The 20,829-nt window shown below is 46.0% G+C and overlaps 1 protein-coding gene across 2 annotated transcripts in view; it reads left to right on the forward strand.

The window, feature by feature from the left end:
- LOC144139823 (solute carrier family 25 member 35-like) overlaps positions 1–15,744 on the forward strand; it is a 68,361-nt gene extending 52,617 nt beyond the window's left edge. The window contains exons 4-5 of one of the 2 annotated variants that reach the window (XR_013316305.1): positions 1,567–9,518; positions 9,769–15,744. Coding sequence is in view for 1 of the 2 variants with exons in the window: in XM_077672076.1 (XP_077528202.1) it covers positions 1,567–2,118 (552 nt within the window). In the remaining variant the exon portion in view is untranslated. Of the gene's footprint in view, positions 1–1,566 lie in introns of both variants that reach the window. The other variant, XM_077672076.1, reaches the window with a different exon arrangement.
- The last annotated feature ends 5,085 nt before the right edge of the window (positions 15,745–20,829 follow it).

The raw sequence follows: 20,829 nt of genomic DNA on the forward strand, positions 1-20,829 counted from the left end.
GCATAGTGTGTAATGAGGGAAGTGCGAAATGTTCATGTTTGCTTCCTTTATAAGGACTCCCTCATTATTACTGATGAAGGGGAGCAGTCACAAAATTTAATCTTAAGTTTCAATAAATCCAAGAATAGTTGTCCTACGTAAAAGTAAAATAATATCTACAATCAGAATGAGAAACTACATAAGTCCCCCAGTTTTCAACATCATAACTGTTTTAATAAAGTTTGTGATCTAAAACCCTCTTCCTGCGGGGAATGTGACTTATCAGTGTGTAGATTTTCTTTGTGGGAGGTTGAGACGAAGCAAATTCATATACGTTTTAACTGATAGCGCAAAATCCAAAATTTCGTTCTTAAAATTTGCTATGCAGAGAAAGCAACTTTCCCTTGAGGTGTGGCGTAGTATGGAAAGCTACAGGTTAGTTTCAATCCTTATAATTATCCACCGAAATTTTGTACATGCAGTTGTTTTTCTTGCTGGTCCACACAGAAGCAGTGCGGAAATATGTCAAGAGGTTTGACTACATGGGGACAACAATTGTGCATTTGTTGTGTGGATCTCAGTAGCCTGTTGTGCTGTTTCTTAAAGGCCAACTGCACTCAAAATTTCGACTTCTTGAAAACCCTATTTCCGTATAGTCTGCTTAAAAAGAAAGCAACATGCAAAATACAACAGCTGAAATACGCACGTGGACGCTGCAAGCGGCCAGCAAAAATCGGCGATTTTGAAACCGAAACCGAGGAGAGCGCGGCCATTGCAGTGACGTTGCAGCCGTCCAGCGAGCGGCCGGACGGTCACCAGTTCGGGAGAATGTCTGCGCGCAAGCTCTACGCGCGTACGGGGCAGCCGAGCTCGACCGGTTCTCCCGCTGCGTGGCTGGCCAGAGGAAAAAGCCACCGTCGGCTGGAACGTCACAGCCGCGTCATGGCTGTTTACGCGATCCGCCGGCAGGTGCAGAGTGGTCTGCGGCGGAGCCTTTTTAAACGCTTCTGACTGATTAACGAGGCGTTTCACGGGGCTACCACTTGTGTCTCAGCTTATTTGGGGGTACTTACTACGCATTAAAAACAAATTTGGCCGAGGTGAAATTTGAGTGCAGTTGGCCTTTAAGTGTCCCAGATATGGCAACCTGCCAACCCTGTGCACGAAGGCGCTGATATAGGTTTTTTTGCTGAGGCATTGCAATGAGAAAGTAACGCTCAAACGAGTAGGAGTAGAAGTGGAATACCTGTGTGACACACACGTCTCCTGCTTGCTTCGTCCTTGCTCTCTTTTCTCCTCAAGTTTATGGTAATTAGATGACACGGAGGTTCTCGGCCTGTGGTTACATCTGGGTTGGTTGAACTGACTACCTTGTTCTTCCACAATATATGTTTTTGTCTTAACTTCTGTGGAGACAGCTACTATACCTCCCCCTACCCTCCCTTTCGGTTCAGTGCTTCCAAAAAGAGGTTTTCCTCCAATTAGAACTGTCGTGTTAGTGCTGCCAGGATTAGACACTCAGGTTTTGTGCCACATGCCCATCCATATAGCATAAACTCATCACCGGCTGCGCTTTACTACTTGCAGGTGCATTGTGCCACAGCATCCATCTCTGTCGGCTACCAGCACGGGTACAGGACAGCGAGGGCTGCCTTCATGCACATATACCAGACGCAGGGTCTGTGGAATGGTCTGTGGCGTGCCACATCCTCCAACATCCTTCGCATCTCTACCGGCTCGGCTCTCCAGCTGTCCACTTTTATCGGCTTCAAGACGCTGCTCAACACTGCCGTGGAAGGCCGCGAGCGCTACTTCTTCATCAATACTGTGCTTGCAGCGATCATCTCAGGCCTCGTGTCGGCGCCCTTCATCGCAGTTATGGATGTGCTTCGGGCACGCATGTACGCACAGCCCTCGAACGCGCAAGGTGAGGGCCTCTACTACCGCAGCATATGGGACTGCGTGCGCAAGATTAAGCGCACTGAGGGCATGCGCGGCCTGGCCAAAGGTGCAGGCGGTGCCTTCCTCTACACACTTACTACCTCCTCCATCACCCTCATCTCATGGGATGAGCTTAAGAATGTGCGCAAGGAGCGTAGGCACTCCAGGGACTACTACATTGACTTCGGCTACCAGTGATGGTGTGTGTTTTATCCCCTCAACAAGTGCGGCAGATGCAGTCATAAGCATTTAGCTAAGCACAATCTGGTACAAGACGAATGCTTTTTGGATTAGGCACGGTGTACAGCACCGTCGTGCGACCTGTAAGATTCAACAGCGACCGGGAGGCTTTTTAGGTATTTTTCACTAAAATTGAGCCGCAGGGAAGGCGAAAGCTTGTGCCCATTAGTATGACAAACATCTTTGGAGCAAGAACGTCTGCTGAAGGAGGAAGCAGAAGGTCTCACTGTACCAAGAAGATTACCTCTTGAGACGAAATAGAATCAAGAATGGAGCCTATATATAATACCCTTTTATATTGACTGAAAATGGCACCCAGCTTAATATGTGGTGAGTGGCTTATGAGAGCGCTCTCTGGCTGCTGCAGTTAAAAAATATATGTGCATTCGTCATGTGAGAGACATATTCGTGCGCTGCGACTGAAACATTGCAAATGTGAAGGGGAAAAAAAGATAACACAGGCCATCGTGTCAGCTTTTGTGAGACTGAATATGGACGGCAGAACATAGCGTTAATTGGTTCACTGCTTCCCCATGCTACTTGTACACTTGTCTGATTGTCTTTTCTAATCATGCAATGTAAACTTACCGTTTTACTTCGTACTTCCACGGTATCTGTAAAGGCACAAAGGCACACCAGGGCCCACATTTACAAAATTGTTTGCACGTAAGATATCATGAGTGCAGCTTCTGACTGAATAACTCCCACGCACAGTTTATTTCTCGCAAAACACAAGATCCGGCCAATGCGCCAGCTTATCACATGTTCTTTACGTGCAAACATCTTTGCGAATCTGGGGCAAAATGTTTATTTCCCATCCGTTTTAATACACGGGGTCGATCTGGTTGTGAGGCATTTGACCACCACCACTGGACTGCTTTGTGTTACATTTGTTATGTCTTTTCTCAGCCAATCAGGGCTTGCTCGAACTGGACACTTTAAAACGGACATGAAGTGGACAAAACTCATAATTCCGCCTCTGGGTTCATACTTATTGAAGCAATGACAGAGTTACCACTGTAGCCTGTAGCCAACCTGGTGGCCAAAAAGAAATGCAATTACGTGCAACACCTTTTTCTTTTTTCGTAGAATACGAGGAGACTGTTTTTTGTAGAATACAAGGAGACACAACTGCTCCCGGGCTTGGCGCCGGGAGCAGTTGTGTGCTGAAGAACTTTTCACTGCTTGATTGCCCGTGTTTAGTGTTTTTTTTTAATTCTTGTTGGAACTCCGAATATCTTCTCTTGAAATCTACAGGAAGTGGCTCAGTGTGCGTGTTGCGAACTGCCTGCGCAAAGGACCTCTGTGGAACACAACAAATTTGGGCAATGATACAATTCAGCCCAGGTAACAAACTTGTGGAACGACCAGCATGCAGCCACATGCGTCACTTGTGCAAAATAGTTTGATCAGTGCGATGTCGAGGTGAGCCCATGCTTTGCGGTTTTTTTCTCGCATTTGACATACCCATCTTCGACGCTATTTTACTGCTGTTAACTTTATGTGCATTTAAGTACAGCCAATTACGTAGCAGACAGCTTCTAGGTAATCCTATGTAAAAGACGACTTTAACATTGACAACATAATTGTAGGGTGCTGCATGGGCTAGAATCACATGAAAGGATGGTAATTAAGAGGAGTTAACAGGTGCCGCCATGTTTCCCTCCCCCCACTGGTGGGGTATGCTCCACTCGAGTTGCACTGCCGTCTGAAGAATCGCTATCTAGTGCACGCTGGCCAGGGTGCATGATGCTGTCTGTTGTATCTGTGCAATGGCACATATAGCCACAGTGCCAGTAGTGTGGTGGTTATTTTTACTAATGAGCAACCCAGCAGGCTGCACCTTGTGTGTTTCCTCCGAGGGCCTGTGCTGTGGTTTGTTCCTCAACGTTGCTTTCACGTTTTTTGTGTGTTAAAATAATTCAGAAATTGTGAAGAATGCAGTGTTGTTGGATTGCCGGGTTGTTGTCGGAGCGTTGTTGGATTGTTGGATTGCCATTGGATGGCTGTGTGCTGCAAAGTATTTTTTATAAACTTTTTTTAAGCGGCCAAATTGTAAAGAAAACGTTGCTGCTTACTCAGTCTGGCCTGCAGCAAATGACGACGAATAAGAAATAATGACTCTGTTAAAACTGCGATAACTGCGCAGGATCATGGTAGGCTACACTGAAACTACCATGCTCGTCTCAAAGTGGCTTCTTTGGTCTACATGGCATATTACATGCCACTTCATGCCAGAGCATAAAGGCTTCTTTGGGAACAACTCTGTTATGCAATAGCCATTAGCTCCTGCCGCATGCTTGAAATAATAGATGCTTTAGCATGGGTAACTAATAATAATGGTAAAACTGGCCTTGTGCAACTACACTTCCCTTTTCTGTAGTTTTTGCAGATCCTCTCGGTTGTGCTTTGCAAAAATCAATCTGTTCTGCAATGAACCAAGTGAAAAAGTTGGTAGCGCTACGTGTTTCTGCGACTTTAGGTGCGATAGACAAGTGGTTGGTAATGGGAGCAGCTCAGGGGCCCGCTTTGGGCCAAAACACGCTAATCATGTCGCTGCTGCAAGCCTGCATGCCTTGGCTAATTGCAGATCTGCTTTCAGCACCAGCAAAGTAATTTCAGTACCGAAACATAGGGTCTCCCTGCTGGTGTTGTGAATTCAAATGTATGGGAATGCGCCGACATCAAGGACAGCTAGATGGTGCGGATGGGACACAAGGAAAATGATTGCGGTGCTTAGGAGGGGGATGGCTTAGCTGTGGCCGATATTTTCCTTGCGTATCTGCTGTGATGATAGAGCAATAAAAGCGCACTTGGAGCGTTGTGGGAGTGGGATCATAACAGTCGGGTGCGTTCTGGAATCTGTCTTAAAATGTTTTTAATTATATGAAATATCGAATGATGTGATAGAAAGGCGGTTATGTGAAATCATTAGGAATTGTATGGCGGGATGTTACTCAGGCTCTCATTACAGCCCCCATTAGAGCCCTGTCGCTCAGGTTCTCGTTACATTATGGTTCTCGTTACAGGCGCAACTCACCCATTGACGTCGGTTGAAATGTCACCAACTAGGTTAGCCTATGGGTATTTCCTCCACTAGCACTCCTCTAGTCACTTGGTAGAAGCTCAACAACTAGTCGCGGCGTGTGCTTGCTCACTTAGATGCAGAGAGCTGAGGGCGTTCCCGTAGTAACCAGCCACTCTTGTGTCAGGGCACTCTTGATCTTTTTACATGACCGGAGTAGGTTAGTTGCGCTGCACATTTATTAATACCGCTAAATCATTTAAATGTACTTTAAGAAAAATATCAACCAATCATGCAATATCTGCAAATTCTTTTCAGTAGCGAACAGTTGACACCGGTCTATTGTATCAGGCCAAGTGCGCCCCTCAATTTTTTCTCCCATTGTGCCCTTGCGTTCCAGATTTCACTTCATAAATCCCTCTTAAAATGTGCAAGATCATACACATTTCAATGCAAATGCGGTTGGGTGCATGCAGCTTTTGCTGAACTGCTCGTGCTGGCGGCACCTCCTTTGCTTACAAAAGTGCCGTTTGTGTACAGACTGAAATGACGGGGGTGTGGGACATTTTTCGAGTGAAGTCAAAGCAAGTAAAATCATGGATGGTTTTCAAATGAAGCCTGGTATTCAGGTTTATTAAAGCATTCTCATTTCTGTGAAAATTGGGGTTTTTATAGGTGGAACATGCAGATTCTGAGTGCATAGCTGCTCGTTCATTATCATAGTTTTTTTTTCTTTCTCCTTCATTGTGCATTTTTTATGACCTTAAATCACAATGTTTGAGTGAACAACTGTTCTTCCTTCTGCACCCGATATGCTTTTATAGCCTGCATGGACCCTTCAAGTCTTGTGCTTCATTGCACAATTTGTATTCACCCTAGCTGGACCTTTCCTACTGCTATATGTTTATCTCGCAGCCAAGCATTCCGGTACGAAAACGGGGACGTGGCATGTGGACATCATTTTCGAAAGGCAACACCAACTTTTCGGACAATGTGGAAGGAGAGCCAGCTGTCTGGGAATCACTAGCCTATCTACTAAGTCACGCAGAACACTGCTCCAGAAGCTTTGTTGTCTCAGCTTAGTAACAATAGTGTTTTGGTGTCACTTCGTGACTCAGGACAAGGGAGCGTTCCTGAATGTAGGGAGCGCCGCGTATTTATAGACTGATGTCTGCCCACTGTCTCAGAAATATGAACAGTCACAACATTGTAGCTTTTTTTCTTAAAATGTGCGACAATTTCTGGTAGTGTTTCTACCTATTCTCTAGCCAGGTAATAGCGATGTGGGATCAACCAACCTCAGAAACCTAGTTTGGTCTGTCAGTTCGTATGTGCAAGATATAGGTTTTAAATTTAAATTTTTGAGTTCTCTTGTGCTGAAGCCGCACCTGGGCTACAAGGCATGCCGTACTGGAGAACTCCGGTGTAGTTTCAGCCCCCGGGGGATACTGAATATGGGTCGGAATCTCAACACACGGGCATTTTTATTTGTTACCTCCACCAGAAAACTGGCCCCCCACAGCCGGGATCAAACCCGTGTCTTTGGGCCCAGCAGCACAGGCATGTCAGTTTCCGGTCATAAGCTGATAGAAGGTGTGAATTGAAAGCACTCAATAGGCCTGTTTTAAATCTATCATAAGCCTCATTTGATCAAAAATCAACCACGTGCGGATTGGGCACGATTGCCATGGTGAAGCGATAAAACGCGGCTGTGCGGCATTGCAGTAATCAAATAGAAAATTGCTTTTGGGGAACCAGGTTTCCGCTTTTCAGTCTCCTCTGCCTTATCAGGGCTGCCTGAAGTGAAGCTGCATACGTTGTATACGTTATTGGTGAGGTTATTGCAGAAAAGGTGACCGGCCACTTATGCCACCTTCCACTGGCAGAAGTAGCGGGTGGAAGATGCTGAACCCGACAACTACAGTCTGATTGACTGCAGAATTTGAAGGCCAAGCTGCAGCAATGACGGGGGGGGGGGGGGGGTGCAGTCAAAATGCAGTCATTTCTTGGAGGCGTAACCTAGTGCAAGGTTCTTGTTTTTAAATGCAGAGCATTTCAGTAACTCACGATGTCACCCGCGTTGGCGTCCGTAGTCCGCATCGCTCCCCCTACAATATATAAAAAAATAATACTTACCGGCGCCAGGTTTCGAACCAACGACTCTCTCGCGAGGGGCATTGGATTGGATTCGATTGGATTGGCTTGGCTTGGATTTGGATTGGATTAAAGTGGATTGTGTTGGATTGTGTTGCGTCATAGCCGCGCCACGTTGCGTCATAGCCGCTCCACGTTGCGTCATAGCCGCGGCAGGGGGTTCACGGCACGTTTCACGTTTCACCAGCGACTTCATCGACAATGTCTACGCTGGAAGACAACAATTACAACAACAACCAATACGTAATCCATACGACTTGCAGGCGCGCCCCCCGCGGAAATGCTCTGCATTTGATCGTGCCCCTCGCGAGGGGGATGTTTTTTTTTCTTTTCATCGCCCTAGTGGACCAGTTTTTGCACATTTTTAAACTATACATTGTTGAGTGGACCCCAGCGAAATTCTGCTGTAGCTTCAATTTTTTTATGAGCAGCACTTGTAGTGCTTGTTTCCCAATGCCGGTTCTGCAATGCGTATTCTTCTCAAATGGCGCGTAGCATTCTGCCTTACCCTATTTGTCTTGTCTGGCATGCCTGCACTATGGTCGGCAGAAGCTGCCTGGCATAAAACAGAGTTGCATCTAGTGACTCATAACGACGAACAGAAACAGCGCAATGGGACTGCGTGGCCACTGCGTGTTGTAGGTGATATTGGGCTCTTATTTTAATCTTAACGGCCACGACCATTGCGCTTGTGGGCTGTTGATTGAAGTTCAGGAAACATCCTGCAGGGCTTAGTGGCCCTTTACCGCTTATGCTATGGAAATCAACGGCAGTGTCCATCAATATTTGCTTAGCGATAGCTGTTACTAATGGCTTGCCTGTTAGCGCTGCTCAATTCTTCGGCAATTGCACCCCATGGCTACGATAGCCAGCTCACCACACAGCGTATGTTGACATATCTCTACAGCACACTGATGTTTCCATGTGAGCCGGAACACTCAATTAAGGAGGAAGCAAAGTGAGTTAATACGTATTAAGCTTAGTATAGAATGACAGGATGTGCGAGTCACACAATTTAAGCCAAAACCAAAGCGGCCACTTGTGGAGCGTATGGGTGTGCAGCTATAACAGTGTGTTATGTTTATAACTTTTGTTGCCATTCCACTGAGAAAACACAATTTCAAAAAATATTCACCATGCTCTAGAAAAATTGAGGATACGTATTGTCATACCTGTTACGGCAGTGGTGCTTTATGTTTTTTATGCTCGTTATCGCTGGCAGGGCAGGAAATGGCCTGGGGTGAGGAGTGGATGCTTTTAATGTTTTTGTGTTTTCCTAGCTTATGGAATAACTAATTGAAGTTCGTATTCGGTGTTGCGCACCAGAGCTACACGTGGGCTGTGAGGGGCGCCGTTTAGAGGGAAACATATTATTCTAGACCGCCTGAGGTTCCATGGCCGGGCATTTTATTCCTCCATCCCGTGGTTACCAGGGATTGAACCCATAACCTCTGTAGCATCACCTCAAAACCTGTCATCTCAGTAGCGCAGCACTTCAGCCTCAGTGCTACAGGGATGAAAGTGATGTACCCCAAGAGAGTGGTATATTTGGGATTCCAGGCAATATGTGTGAATACAGATTAAGTTGCATTTTTTTACTGTCTTGCAGCAAAATGGATAGTTGGCCAAGTTGGTGGGTGTGCATGTTGAAGTGGTGCGGCGCAAGCAGATGAAGTACGAGGGAAGAAAGCGCAGGATGGACGCTGACCCATAACTAGTATTTTATTCAAAAGGAGCTCAAACATATTATCTGCACGTACAGTCTAGTGTAGCGGAAACACAAACGAAATTGAAACATAAAATAAAACGTGAATAAAGGCACCACAACCATGCACGTGGCTAGGACGTATATAGAAATGCTTTTTCCTCTTCGTACAGCGTCAGAGAAGGTTGGCTTACACACGTGCCGGCAATCTTGCTTATATGATAGGATTTGACAGCTTCACATGTCAGCTAGCTAGTCCTAAGGTGTAGAAAATGTCACAATAAAAAAAACACTTTCACGTTTCAATTTTCTTTGTTTCCACTACACCAGACTGTATGTCTAGGATATATTTGTACGCCTTTTCAATGAAAAACTAGTTGCAAGTCAGCGCTCGTTCTGTGGCTTTTTTTGTTGAAGCCAGTGATCTGGAAGATAAAAAAATAATGAAAGCTTTACGCACAGGCACAGCACAAGGTTACGGAATTGATTGATTGTGGGGTTTAACGCGCCGACGCAACGCAGGCGATGAGGCGCGCCGTAGTGGAGGGCTCCGGATTAATTTTGACCACCTGGGGATCTTTACCGTGCGCCGAAATCTCGTACACACGGGCGTTTTTGCTTTTCGCCTCCATCAGAAAAGCAGCCGCCGCGGCCGGGAATCGAACCCGCGACCTCGTGCTCAGCAGCGCAACGCCTTAGCCACTGAGCCACCGCGGCGGGTAAGGTTACGGAATTATTTGAACCAGCCGGGGTTCTGTAATGTGTGCCAAAATCTTGTCACAGGGGTGTTTGGGTTTATCGCTTTGTCAAATCCCCAACCCCTGGTAGCAAAATGGAGGAAACAAAATATTAAGGCAAGCGAGGATGTTAGCTCGAAAGATATTTGACCCACATAATTCATACTTGTGGTAAGAAATACGGAATGAAGGAGGTAAGGAAAGGGAGGGTGGTCAAAAGAGAGCTCCATTAGCTATTCGCCACAGCATTGGTGTTGTTCAAAACCGATGAAGCCAAGTGTTTTGTTGTTTTGTTGTTTTGTTTTTCGTGCAAAATTTGCAATCAGAGAAAAATTGGCCTAAAAAATGTGCTGAGGAAAGAACTTGGGGAGAACTAGCAATTTTTTTGGCCCGCAGGCCAAGAGACATTTTCATATTAAATTCGAATCATTAATTTCAGCAGCTGGTGACTATGGCAAGTTTGGTGAGATGATGCGTGCTCCGTGTTAATGCAGTGAAAATGTCTAGACAATGCAGCTAAAAAATTCAGTGAACGAATCAACGAGTAACTTCTGAGTAAGCAACACCGCATTCTTCTTTCTTATGTTTTTTTGTGCCATAGGCTGTCACAACAGGCAAGTGAATTATTGTTGGTCCATTCACAGCTTCGCCGCGACGAATTAGTCAGAGACGGAGTCTGGGGAGTGATCTCCTCTCCTTGAATCCTGTTCCACCAGATGAATGCTGAAGCAGAATGCGTGCTGATAGCTCAGAGTCTCTCACAGTCGGAGACAAGGTCAGAGTGAGTCTGAATAACCACTAAAAGAGTGAGCTCTCGCGTGAAACGATGTGGGTGCACTTGTTGGTATAATCCTAGTGTACTCAAGATTTTTACCTTAATACGGCGCCGTAAAAACGAATCCTGCACATCTTGTTACCTCTGACAGCCCACATCACACAGACTTCTGCCGCTTAGCATCAGCAGATTCTGAAAAGGCGACACTGAACCATGTACAGCTACATTATTAACTCGACCCACCCTTAATTCGAAGCTATGTATATGACGTACTCACCAAATGATCTGTGCAAAATGCTTTTTAAACTTTTCCATTCCTTAACTATTCAGTAAATAAGGTTTCATCAAGTTTCGAGCTTTTTTTGTCACCCTGAGAACTGAATAAACGAGATTTCGCTGCAATTATCTTGTGTTTATGAGACAAAAGGATAGATCTAGGCCACGTACATGAATTCTAAAGCATTCTCTGGGGCTGTACTATACAACACCGTGCCGTCAAGTCATTAAATCTTGTAGAGCCTGTAGCCTGGTGCATGACTGATGCTGAATGCAGTGAGCTTATTGACATAAGGAAAATCTGTCAGCATGAAGTTGATCATTAGTTATTTTTTTTTCTAACATTTCCTACAATCAATGAATCATCTGCTTGCCCTGCACTGGGTACCTCGCAGCCAGTAAATATAAGATTGCATATGAATGTCGGGCATTGACCCTCATCAAGGTATTAGAGAAATTGACGCTTTCGTGATTGCTTGGCTGTTATATCCTTTATCAGGCTCTTGTCAAACCATGTCTAGTGTCATAAAAAGTGAAGCATCAGGAATCAGATTAGCAGTTTTGATAGACACTGGAAAATGGTGCCTTGAAGTAGCACTTTCTATAAAACAAGAAAATGCCTTGTCCATCCTACCACTGGTTTGCACACCATCTCCGTATGAATCCCAATTACTTTGGTTACATTGAACGTACCACTCTGATAGTGGTGTTTCCTGCACCATAATGGTATAATGCTTGGGTAAAACATACTGCAGCGTGCATAGCCACCTTGGTCATCTTTCACGGAGCTAAATTCTGGCATTTGCAATTTCTTATACTGCTTATTGATGGCAAAGGTTTTTTCCAGTTTTTGTAACACATTGTTTCCCTTGGTAAGTTCTGGCCACATTTACCTCACACCATCAGACAGTTTCAAAGCTACATCTTATTCGATATTAGGACAGAGAGTGAGAGAGTGGGAGAGCTCTTGTGAATAAGTCTTTATTTGTTTCACAACCAAACGGTCTGCTAGTGTCAGTGCTTGCTTTACAAAATGAGAATGACTGATGAGGGGTGGCCACTATAACCAATGGGATTTATGGTAGTGCAATGAGGAAAGGGAGGACAAAAAAAGAGCACTTCAAAGAAGGGAAATAAAACTAATAAAATAGAACAGGCGTGACATCATAATAAATGTTTATCACACCTTCATGGCCAATTATTCGTAAGAATGCCTTAAATTTTCATAAACATTGCAGCATCATTTATTTGAGTGGTTAGTCATTAGTTCATTGTGCAAAATTTCTAGGCTGCTTTGTATTAAGTATTCAGCCATTGACATGTGCAGTTTAAAAAGACGGCAGGAAATTGATTCTTTCTGCATTTCATCCCGGAAACACCGGTCCTAATGTCTTTTGACTCCTTCATACAAGTATATTAAACTAATCTCAGGCACTGCGCAGATCGAGAAAGATGTAAGGCTGCAAACGCTGCGAGTCTGCATGTTAAGGAAGCCATTCCGCATTCATCATTAATCAGTTTGATTTTCCAATGGAATGGACACTGATCTTGTAAAGGTGTTTGCCCTTGCGAGTAATGCTAAATGGAAAGGTTACTCTCATGCAGAGAACTTGTCAGAATGCCTTGGTGACAATTTTTTAGCCCATAATTAGCACTTTATTTGGCTCATTCCTCATAAGAAATCTGATCAGAGGGGAGTCTTACTTAACCCAATACCAGAGTTTTAACAAAGGTCTTGTTCTCTCCCTGTCCAGGGCAAGTACGTTGTAGAAGTGTAGGCACCTGGCAATGTTTAGCGACATTCAGTGTTTGTATGAAGCCACCTAGTTCTAAGTTTACGTATGTTGAATTGCCTCCCCTGTATTTCCTGTATTTTACGGTTTCTTTACTATTCTTTACTATTCATCTTGCTTTCTCCAATCGGCCAGTCTTGCCCCGATGGCAGCACATAAATGCATTGTCAGGAAATAGCGCAATATAAAAAAATTCCTTTTAGATGTGTGGTTGAAAAGGACGAAATTCGCAATGAAATACGGTTTTCAATTCTTGAAACAGCGCCCCCCCTGACCCCTTTACCCCCTTAAAAGGAAAACATTAATTCACAGTTGTTGCTTCTGTTACCTATTAGACCTGGTAATATGAATGCAAACATTTGCACAGGAAGACTGTACACCACCTCATGAAACGTAACCTCATTTAACCGGATTAAATTTATTTGTGCTGTTGCCACCCACAAGCTCGGATTAATGTGGCTAGAGAGACTTGAAAAAATTGTTGACTATGTATGACTACACCACCTGAACCTACGTGAATCACCTGCTGTTCAGAAGACAGTTGGGCAGTTCAGCAAATCAGCTGTACTAGTCGTGTTCACCTATTGAGGGCTGTCATGCCAGTTTTGACGTCGTCGTCGTCCCGCTACTGGACACAAATAAAAGTGTAAGCAGAGCTCGGGTCTTTACTTTTGCTGGATTTAAGGACTTCCTTCTAAGTGATGCTCAGCTAATTTTTTTTGTACCGTATTTTAGCTCTTGTTTAGTGATTTTCTTTGAAAAGAAGCAGAGGTCCAGCACAGCTCGATATTTTACTTGGAACGTATGACACGTCATCAATAGCCTGTTCAAATGAGCACCAACGAACAAAATTTCTGTTCAAGCTCTGTGTCTAAACGTCACATTTCGTTTTCATCACGTTTTTCCTGTGCAGCTGCATCACTATATTTTTGATATAAGAGATCGCTGCTGCGAACTTATCCAGAAAGTGCCGTGTTGGACTCGACACAGTTCAATATATAGACAAGCACTTAACTCAGAAAGGTCATTTTGTTGTCTGTTCTTTCACAAAGTTAAAATACAGTAGCATGATTATTGCGCAACCCTCACGCAGGTCCCTGCAGCATGCAATAGCTCCCTCTAAGCGTGCGCACACAAGCACACACATGTGTATGTATATATATACAGGGTGATGCGACGATAATTGGAACACTTTAAAACATTTTCCTGAGCGCACCGCTGCTCTGTTTGCGCTCAAACTTGCCACGGAAATCGCAATTGGCGGTCTATTTTCTTTGATACCGGGAACAACAATGGTACTTACCTGTGTATTCTGAAAATGAATAAAAACGATTTTCGCCTATGGGAAAATGTCGGCTGATTTAGACGTGCGAGCCAGCGCAAGTTTATGTTGGAACGACGGAACCACCTGCAAAGTGAAACGCACGTTTGGGATTCACGTACTGAGCCAAATGGTGCAGCAAACGATCAGAAAATTCACCTAGAAATGAGCTAGCAGACGATCAGAAAATCCGGTTTTCGGGCTCGCACGTCCAAATCGCCGCCATTTTCCCATAGGCGAAAATCGTTTTTATTTATTTTCAGAATACACAGGTAAGTACCGTCGTTGTTCCCGGTATCAAACAAAATAGACCACAAATTGCGACCTCCGTGGCAAGTTTGAGCGCGAACAGAGCAGCGGTGCACTCAGGAAAAAGTTTTAAAGTGTTCCAATTACCGTCGCAACACACTGTATATTTGAACACATATGCGTGACCACAAACACTTTTTGGAACTCTCGCAACATGCTATGGCATAATAGGTAGGCCCATTTGTGTTGCGCACAAAGAAAATTGGCTTTCTGGAGTACAGAACTTCCTGGCTGAACGTGCAACTCACCGTGACAATCTGACGCCCACTTTGTTGGCCGCTGACCCCGTTTGCTCAATGTGTGCTCATGTATGGTGCATGTGAATCGCTAGTCGTGCGGCTCATTGCTATGCAACTTATGTGTGGGAGGCGGGCTGACATGGTTTTTGGGCTCCTTGAACGATGTAGGCCCAATCACTTTGAGTGATTGCCTTTAAGTGCAAGAATTATACTTGGGTCCAGTATTACTTGGAGTCTGCATTAGCCTGGTGGACGGAAGTGCGTACGCTTTTGAAAAGTGAAATGGTACTACCTGTTTAAAATAGACAGGCAGGCAGCAACCCAGTTGGAATAATTAGGTAAGCTCTTTTGCTAGCAACTGTAGATTGTACTTGAAAACTCTTTTGATGCTTCACGCGCACTTTCATACCTTACCGATGATAACACCAAAGTTCCAATGACTATATGAGTTTTGGCTGCCTGTACAAACTGTTTGTCGGTGTTTCTTCTTCTGTATTTTTTAATGGTTGTCACTGCAGGCCATGATAAAATTTTGCTGGGGCAGATTTGTGGAAGCTTGAAAAAATTACACTAAAGCTAAAAAGCTGGACGCTAGCTGCCAAGATGATAAGCCGAGCATTTATTTTAATAGAAAACAGGTCCCAACTAATCTTGCAGTGCAATGTGCGTTAAAGCCATCTTACAGTGTAACATGCCTTCCAAACTGCAAATACGTCGTTTGAATGAAATATTTATTTTTATTCATGTTGTTAAGTTTTCTGGGTGTCACACATTCTAATTTACTCTGAAATGGCTTTAACAACGTGGAAGTCATGTATGGTTTGTATAAGGTGGAAGAAATACTTGTTTTTTGTTTTATTTTTATGTCTATATATTTGCCTTACTTGAAAGGTGAGAAATATATTCTACAAATGAATTGACAGTTCCCAAGTATTTTGTTGCACGGGACAAAGAACTTGTAATGTTACGAAATGAAATAAAGGATTGTTAAGCTTGTTGACCAAACGGATGTTTTGCTTACATTGAAGGAATGCGGTTATGATGAGAGGTGAACTCAATTCTGCTTGTTCACATATTACAGCGCCGAGGAAGTGAAATATGTGTTGCAGCTTTTATTATGTTATTACAAGATGAAAATGGACAGTGGTTATGGAATACTTGCCCACTCCGAAGACAACCAAGAAGATACTGGCCCATAGCAGTGCTGGGGCTATCAAGGCCACCCATCAAATAAATCAATCTTGGCACAAGTAATGGGCCGCTGTATTTGCACTGCCATCGTGTAACAATATTTTGTTTTCTTTATATGATGAATTTTTGTCACCATACGTACTAAGGAACTGGGGTAGGATTTTTATGAATGTATTTCCTTTGCTCCTGTGGGCTTATCGTATTTGGTGGCCTGTATAGAAATTGTACAGGCTGCAGTTAATTTTAATAGGCTAACATTTTGCTTAATGTGTTTTTATGATATGGGGCAATGAAAAGGATGCACCTCACCTGAAGTGGTGACAGTTGAAGCATACTACAGCCAGCACTGGGTTATGTTTGCTTGCTTTTGTTTCCCCCCCACCCTCCAGAGGAAGACTTGTGTGCTGCCTGCTCACACTCGTCAGACATGCAAATCAACAAAAAATAGCAAAAGTAATCGCTAACTACTGAAGCGACTGAAATCGTTTCAGGCATATTGGTGAGGTGAAAAGGTAGACAAGGGCAGCAGGAAAAAAAATCGCGCCAATCCACTCCGTGAATGTGGTTGGAAAGCAAAGCTGTAAACGCCACCCATAACGATTACCCATGCGACGTCACTTAAATTCACTCACATCGCTCTACAAATAGCAAAACCAGAGAGAAGTGAAATGCACTTAACCAAACCATTTATTACTTCAAAGAGATATTCTTGTTAAGGTTAAATCAATGCATGAAGCATGAACGGTGTTTGGTTCAGTTGTATTGGTGTAGCACAAGAGTAGAAACTTTTTTTATAAAATTAAAGTAAGCTCCAACCCGGTGTTAGACGATCTGTCTTCTCCGTCTCTGCGCCACGGAGGGAGGCGACGGGATTTGCGGAAGAGAAGGAGGAGGAGGAAGAAATACGTCTGTTCAGATATCTGAACGGCCCAGAGTGCAGCCCTGGGGAGTGATTCCTTCTTTTGTGGGGCCCATATGCAGTCGGCGCGGCCTGTGTTCTGTCCACCCGCTGAAGCTGGGTAGGTAGAGAGGGCCTGGACAGCAGCATCTCCCAATGCTCTTGTTGGGTAGTTGGCGGAAAGAGAGGAGGGTGCTCAGGGCTAAAGTCGCACACCCCGATTACGGGGCGGAGTGTTCCTACTTTTGAGCAAAATTTATATTCAGCGTCGTAGCGATTCGGATACATTAAGTGAAAACGCGTAGGCTGTGGGAAGGAGCCCGGACTGTATGAGCCGTAGGGTAGTTTGTTGTTCTCTGGAAAGGTCAGGGTACGGCGAAGGTACGGTCTGTCTCAGAAGGCGATAATGCTAGGTTATCTTCCTGAACGTGACAAGCGGGTGACTGTCCTCATGCAGCTCCATAGCACGGGAGGTAAAAGCGCAGGCTTGTGGGTGGGCGTATTCATTACCCTCCATTGAAGCGTGGGTGGGTGTCCAGATGAGCTGAATGGAACCGTTTGGGTAGTGGTTTTTTAGCACGCGCTGTGCAGGTCAGGACACCCAACCCTACTGGTAATTCCAGTAGGCTTGCTGGGAATCGATGACTACCGTCCGAACCCCTGGTTGAGCGAGAGCCAAGGTGATGGCTGCCTCTTCTGCTACCGTCATTTCTAGGGTCCTAAGCGAGGTACACGTATTGCTTCCCTCGATGTTTGGAGGCGTCTGTGTAGATAACTGCATGATCCCCACCGAGGGTGGTGTCTGGCGCTTGAGCCCGTGCTTTCCGGTGACCCTCGTCATGTGAGGGGTTCATATTTCTAAGCAACGGGAGCATCTTTAGTTTTAGTCGCCAAGAGTCTGGGAGTACGTCAAGCGGAGTGACATTCTGGGCTGCCCAGCCAATCTGGTGAAGCATGCGGTTATCCATCGCAATTCTGAGTCGGACCTTCTGGTTCGAAAGATGGCCTTCTATCAGCTCTTTCACCGTGTTGTGGAGCCCCGTGCTAAGCAGCCTCTGTGTGGACGCACTAATGAGAAGACCAATGGCCTGCTCGAACGCCTTTATAATCATTATATAAAGCATCTCTATGTCTTCCTTGTCGAGAAGAAGACAGGGGGTTGACGTAAGTAACTGTCGAGAGGACAAAAGCTTCAATTAATCGAAATGTACCGGATTCCTTTAGGCCTCGCTTCTTGGTGGCAACTCGCCTGATCATGTGTATGATTTGATTAATGCTGTTTTTGAGGTGCTGTAAGGAGACATAACTCTTGGTGTTAGCCTCGAGATGTAGGCCCAGGACCTTGATGCTGGGGTTGGAGTGATGGCCTGGCCATCAAAGAGTATTTGAATGTATTCCTTGGTTCGGCGTGAGGGCGGACGACAAGGAGCTGTGATTGTTTACGTGAACACTGGAGGCCACAGGCTTTAGCACATTGGCGTACTAGAAGTGAAATGTCATGCATTGGTGTGAGCTTGCTTTAATTTTTGTAACTCTTAGCACATGAGCAAGGTGCGCACAGCGCCGCTAGACGGGCGTGAGTGGTCGCGTGACGCTTTCACGTGGCATTCAGCGAGAACCCAGGGGGTAAACCCGTAGATGTGCTTGGTGAGTACACCACCTGTCTTCCTAGTCTTCGCGTGGGCTCGTAGCTAAATCGGTAAGACAACGGGCTCTCGCTTTGTTAGTCTATTAGTTCCTGGTTCGATTCCCGGCGGTGCCAGTAAATTCTTTTAATTCTTCGCTGGAGTTTTCTGGTGACACCAACGGTCGCGAAAGAACCCTTGGGGGGTAGAGGTAAAAAGCTTTGCTTTAAAATCGTTGATAGATGTGTGGTTTTGGTGGTGAAGGAACCCTTCGCTGTGGGTATCGGCGGTGGCGGTGATGAGACGAGAGGACGACGGCGGCAGGACACGATAGCGAAGAACACTGCATTTACAATTGTTTCCAAATGTTGTTCACAAGAGGAGTGATAGCTGAGCATTGCTGTCATTAGCGTTCCCCTGACTTCAGTTTCAGCCCAGAACTTCTTTCTTGGTGATCGACTGTTCCGCATACAGGTACAGTCGGCCGGAAAAGTAACCCGACCACCGCTCACGCAGCCGGAGCGGCTGCTGCGGCGCACCGCGGCGCTGTTATCTCGCTGTGCTCGCTTACGACGAGAGTGGCACGCTTGACGCCAAACTTCCCCTCGCCCTCGTGCGGGTGCTTGCCACGCTTGATAAACTTCTAGGGCAGCGTTCGCCTTTAATCCAGCACATGGCGCAGTCGTGCTGCAGCGCACGGCCGCAGGGCCACAAACCGCGGCGCTAGGAAGGAACGAAAACCCGCTCTGCTTTTTGTACGCGGTTTATGTTCGCCTCATGCTGCCTATCAGTGCCTGTAGGATGCGTCCACCGCCGCTGGATTTTGGATAAGACGGCACAATGCACCGTACCGAAGGCTACCGTGACGTTCGTTTTTCCACGCCGGAGCGATGTTATAGTGTCGAAATTGCCTTTTCGGCATCATGTCCGGACGTGGGTTTAATACTACTTACAGGGAGACCTCTGAAGACCGATTTAATTAGCTAGTAGGATATTCTTTCGGTGACGAATTTTCTTTACAGGCGTACCGCCAGGATGAATGATTTCGAAGACGAATCGCAAAACATCAGATATTCATGAAATCTGACAGTACTGGCATTCAGCGGTCCTCAGTGGGGCGAAAAGTTGCCGGCTACAGCGACGACTTGGCCGACTCGCCTGGGCATGGAGTCGTACAGCGCCGCCACTATCTCGGGACGCCCGCGCAGCGCTTCCCACTCTTCCTTCACGGCGAGCCACAGCTGCTCCGCTGTGCCACCGCAAAGGCGTCGTGAGGCAAGCGTCTTCTTCAGCAGTCCCCATATGGTTTCGATGGGGTTGAGATCAGCCCCGTTAGGGGGCCATGGCAGCTGAGGCACGCCACAGCGCTCCAGGAGTGCGCTCACACTGCGTGCTTTGTGCACGGGGCTCCTATCATGCTGGAGCAGGTAGCAGCCATCCTGGAACGGCCCGTCCAGGACGTACGGGATCAGGTGCTCAGTGAGGACTTCACAGTACCTCGCCCCGGTGAAGGAGCCCTCGATCCGCACGAGTGGGCCCAGGCCGTCCCGACTGATGGCACCCCAGACACTGACCGAGCAGCGGCCGCTGCTGAGCACGCTGTGTGTGTAGGCGGGGTTATACCTGAGAGTATGGGAGAGCAAGCATTAACATCTGTCGGGTCCAAAAGCGTGGAGCGTCCTCATTCCTTTGCGGAAATGAAATAAAGATGGAGGCTTAAATTACACAAAATTTAACATTTTACCCACACTGATATGGAATACGCGCGAATGAAACACTTAAATGGTAGTCAATGCTGTACCCATGTCAAGTCAGGTGGTAAGGGGAAAATGAGGTTGCATTCTCCAGACTACGACGCGTTGCAAACCATCCATATAGGTTATTGACAGGTTAATCTAACTTAACCCGCGATTCCTGTGAGCCGCAAGGGTGCCAGTTCATACCTGCTGTTCAACGGACGCCACACACGCTGCTGTTGGTCCCAGCGTGTGCAGAAGGTAGACTCGTCCGTGAAAATCACCTCCCGCCACTCCTCTGCCGACCACTGCTCGAAAGCTCGGGCGAAGTTCAGTCGCTCCTCCCGCTGCTTCGTTGACAGGTGCGGTTTCTGAGCGGCAATGCAGTTCACGAGACCCGCCTCTCGCAATCTGCTCCTGATTGTGTCGCAGCAGCAACTGAGATATAGAGCATCGCGGATCTCCCTGGAGTTGAGAAATGGGTCGACAACAGCGGCAGCAACAATCCATTCATCCTCTGCGAACGTGGTCACCCTCGGCCGCCCACTGCGCTGAGCATCACAAATTCTCCCATCTTCATCTCTATACGCTGTAAGAATGCGGCTCACCGATGTTCGGCTCCTACCGGTGCGGAGGCAGATTTCACGCTGAGGGACACCTTCGTGGTGAAGCCGGACGATCAGCCTTCTCTCCTCTATCGGCACTCGGGGTGGCATTCTGGCGAAGTAAAAAGCCCGATGCGACCGTTCGAGCTTTTAAAGGTTTTTTACACTGCAACTGGCCAATGAGCAGTCCTGGTTCAATTTTTACATTTTATTTATTAGAATGGTGTAGGCCAGGCGCTTTACGGTGGGTTCTGCTTTACAGATATGGGTGCGCTCTGCT

The sequence above is a fragment of the Haemaphysalis longicornis genome, unplaced genomic scaffold, assembly GCF_048455015.1.
Source record: "Haemaphysalis longicornis isolate Haplotype H1 unplaced genomic scaffold, Haemaphysalis longicornis Haplotype H1 scaffold_1, whole genome shotgun sequence".
Taxonomy (NCBI): Eukaryota; Metazoa; Arthropoda; class Arachnida; order Ixodida; family Ixodidae; genus Haemaphysalis; species Haemaphysalis longicornis.